Source organism: Monopterus albus, unplaced genomic scaffold (assembly GCF_001952655.1).
Source record: "Monopterus albus unplaced genomic scaffold, M_albus_1.0 scaffold26.1, whole genome shotgun sequence".
Classification (NCBI taxonomy): Eukaryota; Metazoa; Chordata; class Actinopteri; order Synbranchiformes; family Synbranchidae; genus Monopterus; species Monopterus albus.
Window position 1 is genome coordinate 988,059 of NW_018127906.1, and position 8,853 is coordinate 996,911.

At 41.4% G+C, this 8,853-nt stretch overlaps 1 protein-coding gene across 1 annotated transcript in view; it reads right to left on the bottom strand.

Moving 5' to 3' along the window:
- Positions 1-2,759: 2,759 nt before the first annotated feature.
- med27 (mediator complex subunit 27) overlaps positions 2,760-8,853 on the bottom strand; it is a 15,036-nt gene continuing 8,942 nt past the window's right edge. The window contains exons 2-8 of the mRNA XM_020595229.1: positions 7,229-7,373; positions 4,184-4,314; positions 3,547-3,640; positions 3,352-3,459; positions 3,226-3,267; positions 3,070-3,147; positions 2,760-2,973 (exon numbers count right to left, since the gene is read on the bottom strand). Of these exons, the coding sequence (XP_020450885.1) occupies positions 2,839-2,973; positions 3,070-3,147; positions 3,226-3,267; positions 3,352-3,459; positions 3,547-3,640; positions 4,184-4,314; positions 7,229-7,373 (733 nt within the window). The 3' untranslated portion in view covers positions 2,760-2,838. The remainder of the gene's footprint in view (positions 2,974-3,069; positions 3,148-3,225; positions 3,268-3,351; positions 3,460-3,546; positions 3,641-4,183; positions 4,315-7,228; positions 7,374-8,853) is intronic.

Genomic DNA, 8,853 nt, shown 5'->3' on the forward strand with positions numbered 1-8,853 from the left:
TTAGACATACTGTCACTTCTTCTACAGCAGTAGAGTTTTCTATTAATTTTTAAAACTCTGGTCTGTATTTGATGAATGATGTCTCCTCCTTTATGAAACCTGAGGAATTCTTAAACTCTTAACTACCACTTGCCAGGATATATTGGATTTTATCGCCCCTCTTCGATGCAGACCAGCCAAGGTGCAAACAGTGCCCTGGCTAAACGACTCTACTCGGGCACTTAGGCAAAGATGTGGGCAAGCTGAACGTAAATGGAAGAAGGATAAACTTCATGTTTCTCTCCACCATTTCTGGGATTGTCTCTCTGACTATCAAAAGGCTGTATAGTCTGCCAAATCAAACAACCTATCCAACATTGTGGTCAATAATCATCATAAACCTCAGGTTTTGTTCAGTACAATTAATTCTTTTATCAACCCGTGTAACCTTGCTTCTCATCCTGAGGCATCAGTAGCAGTATGTGAGGGTTTTCTTCAATATTTTACTGATTTAAAGCATTAGGCACTATCACTAGCATTAGGCAGTTCGGTTCGACTAATCCTGACCCAGCTGATATTCCTCTGCATTCTGCTGTCTTTGATCAGTTTGAACCTGTATCCTTGCCTATGCTATCTGAACTGGTCCACCACATGAAAGTATCTCACTGTTCTTTGGATTGTTTGCCAACTAGATTGTTTAAGGATGTTTTGACTCCGTTGGGCTTACTAGCTTTATGGCTCTGATTAATTTATGTTTAAGGACAGGCTCAGTTCCATTTGCTGTTAAAAAAATGATTGTCCAGCCTCTTGTCAAAAAGCCAAATCTTGACCCTTTAGTGTGGTCAAATTTTAGACCAGTGTCTAAATTATCTTTTATGTTTAAAGTTCTGGAGAAGACTTTTATCCAACTCCAGTCTTTTTTTACAAACAATGGCATTGAGGAGCAATTTAATCTGATATAAAATAAAACATAGTACTGAGTCTGCATTATTAAAAATCAGTAACTATATCCTGTTGGCCAGAGATGCCGGGGATTCGGTTTTATTAGTGCTCTTAGATCTCACCGCTGTCTTCGATACAGTGGATCATGAAATCTGCCTATCTCATTTGGAGCAGTGTGTAGGAATTCAAGGTACTGTTCTTAACTGGTTCAGATCTTATCTCACTAATAGAAGTTTTACTGTTAATATTGGTACCTGTTCATCCTCCTCAACTATCTTTTCCTGTGGTGTCCCCCAAGGATCTGCGCTTGGTTCCATTTTGTTCTCTTCGTACATGCTCCCACTGGGATCTGTCTTAAGGAAATATGGCCTTTCTTTTCATTGTTATGCTGATGACATTGAGATTTACTTACCGTTAAAGGCATCAAGAGGGATGCCATTACAGCCACTGTTTGACTGTCTGACAGACTTGAAATCATGGTTGGCACTTAACTTTTTAAATCTCAATGAAAATAAGACAGAGTGTGCCTTTTGATGACCTGGCAAACCTAACTGCTTTTAACCAGCGCCTGGCCCCCCCTAGCTCAACAGCTGAAGTCGACTGTAAAAAGTCTAGGGGTGATGTTTGAAGGTGACTTGAGGTTTGACAAGCAAATCAACTCAGTTGTGAAATCTAGCTTCTTCCACCTGAGGCTGTTTAGCAAGGTCAAGTCATTCCTTTCTTTTAATGATTTTGAGATTCCAATGCATGCTTTTATCACTTCTAGACTTGATTATTGCAATGCTCTATACCTAGGTCTTAACCAGTCCTCCCTCTCTCATCTCCAAATGGTGCAAAATGCTGCTGCTCGTCTTTTGACAAGTACTAGGAAATTCGACCATATAACCCCGGTACTGGCTTCTCTCCATTGACTTCCAGTTCGTTTTAGAATTGATTTTAAGTTATTGATTTTTGTTTTTAAGGCTCTTAATGGTTTGGCACCATCTTACCTCACTGAATTTGTGCATTGGCACAAACCTACAAGGTCCCTCAGATCTTCAAGCAAGTTTCCTTCAGAGGGTCCTGGGGCCAGATATAAATGCTGGGGTGATCGTGCTTTTACTGTTGCAGCCCCCTAAAAGGTCAGCTATTGACCTCAGTACTTTTAAATCATTGCTTAAAACATATTTGGCTTGGCTTTTAATACATAGTAGGGCTTTATGCATTCCTTTTAATTTCATTTATTGAATGTATGTTAACTGTGTGTCTGTGTTATTATGCCGTTTCATTTTTATTTGCACTGATCTTATTTACTCTATTTTAGTCATTTATTGTGATTTTATTCTGCCATGTAAAGTACTCTGGTCAGCTGGATGTTGTTTTTTAAGTGCTATATAAATAAATTTGACTTGAAATAGCTGCCTTGGTTCTGTACCGGAAGCAAATTCCTTGTGTGTAACATACTTGGCCATTATAAGACCTCACTATTAATATAGAGGGAAAACCCAACAAGCCCCCCGCCCCCTGAGTTTTTCCCTTGTTAAAGGGGGAAAAACTCCCTTTAACGGAAGAAACCTCCGACAGACCCCGGTTCTTGGTGGAAGGCCTTTTGCCTCGACAGGTTGGGGTGAGTGGATAGAGGAGAGAGAAAAGAAGAAAAGCAACAAGACATCACTTTCACAATGCTACTGGTTCAAACCCAGATCGTAAAACTGTGGAAAACACATTCTGGGCTGGTGGCGTCACATGATGAACGCAGTTATAGACATGATGCCAAAACGGCTGCTCAGCCCGGCGACGCTCCCGAGGATAACTGATATTATTTTGACTTAACTTTATTCACATAACTTTCTGCAAAAATATTTAATCAAACTTTTTTATACAGAAAACAAAAAAAAGCCAACAAATACTTAAAGTCCATAAACAGGTAGTGCTTGTTTACATGCGACAGGTGTCATGAAATGCCTCCAGGGTCCTAAAGTCCCTCCATGTCGGAGGAAGTCCATCCTGCAGGAAATGCCCACAACGCTGACAGGAAGACTGGAAAAGCTTAATGTAGCTCCGCAACCAGGTCTGCAGACAGGTATACAAACAGGCAGAGAGGCAGGTGAGACACCCAGGTCGGCAGACAGATAGAGATTAATGGACAGTTATCGATCGGCGTCTCACCATGAAGGACCGAACCACGACGTCAGGCATCTGGGGAAGCTGGTAGTGCAACAGGGCGGTGGTGGCATGCTCCGTTACCTAGCAACAACAAAACTAATCAGAGTGCTGCTCACCCAGCTCATGTGAGTATTTCAGATGAGGACAGGTGAGTCTTACCTTCTGGAACACCTGGTACTGAGATTTGGTCCAGATGTCCAGCTGAGGAGGAGAGGCAGACAGGTTACCATGGAGACAAATAGGCAGGTATCAGTGGTTTCCCGTCAGGTGAATTTGACCTCTTACTTTTCCGTCTTCACTGTAAACGTTCTCGTTGAACCCTCGAACAACAGTTCTGTCAATGAACAGTGAACGCATCACAACAATCGCCTTCAACACCTTCCCCAGGGTCACCTGAGAGGGGAACAGGTTAGACAGACACACCTGATACCTGGTCTGAACACACCTATACGGTGTATGTTGTAATGTGTATTTCAGTACCAGCAGCACAGCAGACGTCCCATTGGGTCTGAACAGCTCGATGGTCATATCAGGAAACATCCTGCCGATCCGAGAAATAACATCATCCACATACCTGCACACAGAGGAACACAGTCTTACAGTACTGCAGGGAGGCGCTGCAGTACACTCGGTAAACTGAATATGTATCAGTGGTGTAATTAAACTACAGAGATCAGAGTATACAGTGCTGTGAAAAAGTATTTGCCCCCTAACAGGTTTTTTTTTTTTTGCACCTGTCACACTTAAATGTTTCAGATCATCAAACAAATTTAATTAGACAAAGATAACCCAAGTAAGCAAAATGCAATTTTATGTGATGATTTTAAGGGGAAAAAAAACTATCCAAACCCTCATGGCCCTATGCAAAAAAGTTACTGCCCCCCCGTTAAATCATGAATGTACTGTAACCATGTTTTTTTGAAAGCCGAGTTCAGTTTCACCAGCCACACCCAGGCCTGATTAGGGCCAGACCTGTTCAAGAAGTCACTTAAATAGAACCCGTCTGACAAAGTGAAGTAGGCTGGCATAGTACTGCAACGTTGTATCAGCATACAGTATATAGTATGTATTAATGCAGTATTATAGTATACCCAGTATGCCATAAAATAACACTCACTGAGGAGGTAGTACCAGAGTACTGGGTTGCACTTTGGGTCGTCTCTTGGCTGAAGCTCCCATCTGATTGGCTGATCGCTTGAGTGATTGTTGGTTCAACAAACTGGAGGCCAAAGCAGCGTGGTACTGCAACTACACAAAGGTACACAAAATACACACACACATAGACAAAATATTCAATTCATTTCAATTCAGTTTTATTTGTATAGCGCCAAATCACAACAAAAGTCATCTCAGGACACTTTACAAAGTTAAGTCTAGACCTTACTATTATTGTTATTATAGATATTTTTTCTCTATAATAATAACAGTATAACTATAACAGTAACAGTAACAACAGCGGGGAGGAAAAACTCCCTTTAACAGAAGAAACCTCTGACCAGTTGGGGTGAGTGGACAGAGGAGAGGGAAAAGGAAAGAAAAGCAACAACATCACTTTCAGCATATTGCGAAGGTGAAAGAAGGCAGTTCTAGAGACTTGGTTTATGTGTGATTTAGTGAACATATCCTGGTCAAAAATGACTCCAAGGTTCCTCACAGTAGTACTGGAGGCTAGAGCTATGTCATCTAAAGTAACTATATGATGAGACTGCAGATTTCTAAGGTTTTCAGGCCCAAGCACAATGACTTCAGTTTTGTCAGAGTTTAGAAGAAAGAAGTTACAGGCCATCCAGGCCTTTATGTCTTTAAGACATGCTTGAAGTTTGACCAGCTGATCTGATTCATTTGGCTTCATAGATAAATATTACTGAGGATCGTCTGCATAGCAATGGAAATTTATGTTGTGCTTCCTGATAATATTGCCTAAAGGGAGCATGTATAAAGTGAAGAGAATTGGACCCAACACAGAGCCCTGTGGAACGCCGTGACTAACTTCAGTTTGTGTGGAAGATTCATCATTAACATGAACAAATTGAAATCTTTCTGATAAGTAAGATTTAAACCAACTTAGTGCAGTTCCTTTAATCCCAATAACATGTTCAAGTCTCTGTGATCAATGGTGTCAAAAGCAGCACTGAGATCTAAGAGGACAAGTATGGAGACAAGTCCTTTATCTGAGGCTAGGAGAAGATCATTGGTGTCTTTCACCAATGCAGTTTCTGTACTATGATGGACTCTAAAACCTGACTGAAAATCCTCAAACAAATAATTCTCGTGCAAGTGGTCACATAACTGCTTTGCAACAGCTGTATCGGAGATTTTAGAAATAAAGGGGAGATTGGATATTAGTCTATAATTAGCTAGGACACTTGGGTCAAGAGTAGGCTTTTTGAGTAGAGGTTTAATTACAGCAACTTTAAAGGCCTGCAGAACATATCCTGTTAATAGAGAGAGGTTAATCAGATGCTTTGGTGATAGACAATTTACAGAAATAGCAATGTGCCATTTTATTTTTAAGAGCAAAGTCACAAAGTGTGGTACTGCTTAATGCAACTGTCCTGTCTAAACCCGTCTCTGTCCCCACAGGATGAAAGGCATCTTTGGTGGCATCATAAATTTCTTCTATTAAAATCATTTCGTATCTGTAATTGTTGTGCATAATTAAATGTTAAATAAAATTTTCTGCTATTTCATACTTCTACTTCCCTTTCATATAGTATTTTCCTCTCCCAGAGGCAAATACTCTACATCTTACTCCACTTATTTTGTTAGCCTAATTTTGGCTATTTACTTTGCAGATTTATATTAATATTAAATTTTAAAATTCTACTAATAAATCTAATAGCCTATATACATAACAGTAATTAAAAAGAGCCCCAATCAATAATTACAGCAACATATATTGCTATTAAATGGGCTATTCAGACCTTTTTAAGTGTACTTCCTTTTACTTAGGAGTTCTGGACATTTACTAGTAGCAGAGTAGCTTATTCTCACACTGTGGTACCACCTCTGGGTTGGCACTGTGATAGTCATTTTACTGTCACTGCAGCTTCTCCTGCAGGCCGATCAGTAGGTTCCTACCTTCTAAATGCTCCTGCAGTCTCCTGTCCCTGCACAGTTTGTTTCATGCTGTCATTGTTCCTTAGGAGTGTTTCATGTTTGAAGTTTGCGGCTGTCAGTAAAACTTAGTTTTCCCCACAAATATTGGGCCACACCGAGCCTACATGCAGTACACCCTGTCCCTTTCTTTGCAATACTGCAGCCTGCATGAGCCAGAGAGAGGTCTTTGTCTTTTCGACACCTGCTCACCTGCTGATTCCTGCAGTGGCACCGGAGAGTCAAAATAATCTTTTCGTTTGACAACTTAAAAATCGTTAGTTTATTTCACTATCACCAAAGATCTAAGCCAGAGCAAGAGCAGCCTGCTTGTGGACCAGCAGATGACATCCCACGGTGACATATCTGGAAGTCATGCTAGTGCATCTAGTTATAAAATTTCATCACAATGTTGCTAAAAATAGCTGCAAAATGCAGCTAGCTGCTTCATCAACTAAAGATCAATTCACATCAAATACAATGTGGAGGAGGACATGAACTAAGAGAAAGAGGAGGAGGTGAAGGTGACATGACACAAACACAGCATGAACATGCTAGCAGTTAGCATGCTACCATGTTAGCAGTTAGCCTGTATCTATAGCTGTGTCTCAATTCAGGGGCCACATCTGTTGAAGGATGCAGTCTACCAAAGAGTGACCTATGTATCCCTTGTAGACCATGAAGGCAGGACATTGGTCCAAACTGAAATGACATGGTCTGGTGTAAAGAGTATTTCCTATTTTTGTTACCAAATGTTTCAGATACTAGTACTGCATTTTGAAGTGCTGCTCCAACTGCTTAGCAACCTTGACAGCTGCTCTGCTCTCTGTCAGCATGCAAAGAACCTTGGGATAGGCTGAGTTGTGAAGGATTCACCAGATGGAGCCTCCATTGCCTGGCAACGAAAAAAACGCGTTTGAAGGAGCCTTTGAAATGGGACTGTCGTGTCACAATGCTGTGACGCAATCGGTCTTCAAATCCAGCCTTCGAAGGATGTGTCCCCTAAACTGGGACACAGTTTATGTTGGCATTTGGCATGTAAACATGTTAGCAGATGGCATGTCACCTTGTTCGACCACTTGTAAGCCTGCAGCAGCTGTGAATACAATGGAGTTTTATCCTGAACTGGATCCAGACTGAGCAGGCCGCTGTTATGGAGGGGGTGAGACTCTGAGGGACGACCCACTAGACCACTGAGACGCTCCAACTCACTGGGAGACAGACAAGTAGAAACAGAGACAGAGACAGGGACAGGGAAAGGCAGGTTACTTATTTGATCCTGTACATGAAAACCAACATATGACACTCAATTACTGAAAACATTTAGGCTCAGACAAAGGACATGTCTCCATACTTGTCCTCTTAGATCTCAGTGCTGCTTTTGACACCATTGATCACAGCATCTTACTGCAGAGACTTGAACATGTTATTGGGATTAAAGGAACTGCGCTAAGTTGGTTCAAATCTTATTTATCAGAAAGATTTCAATTTGTTCATGTTAATGACGAATGTTCCACACAAACTGAAGTTAGTCACAGCGTTCCACAGGGCTCTGTGTTAAGTCCAATTCTCTTCACTTTATACATGCTCCCTTTAGGCAATATTATCAGGAAGCACAACATAAATTTCCATTGCTATGCAGATGATACTCAGTTATATTTATCTATGAAGCCAAATGAATCAGATCAGCTGGTCAAACTTCAAGCATGTCTTAAAGACATAAAGGCCTGGATGACCTGCAACTTCTTACTTCTAAACTCTGACAAAACCAAAGTTATTGTGCTTGGGCCTGAAAACCTTAGAAATCTGCTGTCTAATCATATAGTTACTTTAGATGACATAGCTCTTGCCTCCAGTACTACTGTGAGGAACCTTGGAGTCATCTTTGATCAGAATATGTCCTTTAAATCACACAAAAGCTAAGTCTCTAGATCTGCCTTCTTTCACCTACGCAATATTGCAAAAATCAGGAGCATCCTGTCTCAAAGTGATGCTGAAAAACTGGTCCATGCATTTGTTACTTCCAGGCTGGACTACTGTAACTCTTTACTATCAGGATGTCCCAATAATTCCCTAAAAAGCCTCCAGTTAATCCAAAATGCTGCAGCCAGAGTACTGACAGGAACTAGCAAGAGAGATCATATCTCTCCCATATTAGCTTCTCTCCACTGGCTCCCTGTAAAATTCAGAATAGAATTTAAAATCCTTCTCCTAACATACAAAGCCCTTAATGACAAGGCTCCATCGTATCTTAAAGACCTCGTAGAGCCTTATCATCCTAACAGAGCACTTCGCTCTCAGAGTGCAGGTTTACTTGTGGTTCCTAGAGTCCACAGAAGCAGAATGGGAGGCAGAGCCTTTAGCTATCAAGCTCCTCTCCTATGGAACCAACTCCCAGTCTCAGTTCGGGAGGCGGACACCCTCTCTACCTTTAAGATTAGACTTAAGACGTTCCTTTTTGATAAAGCTTATAGTTAGGGCTGGATCAGGTGACCCTGAGCCCTCCCTTAGTTATGCTGCTATAGGCCTAGGCTGCTGGGGGCCCCATGATGCTCTGAGTTTCTTTCCCCTCCCCTCCTACTCTCCTCTCCTCTCCTCCTCTTCCCTCTCCTCTCTCTCCCTATGCTTCTATATGCCACCATTACACATCACTAACTCTGTGTCTCCTCTCTCCCGTAGTGTGTCCTCTCT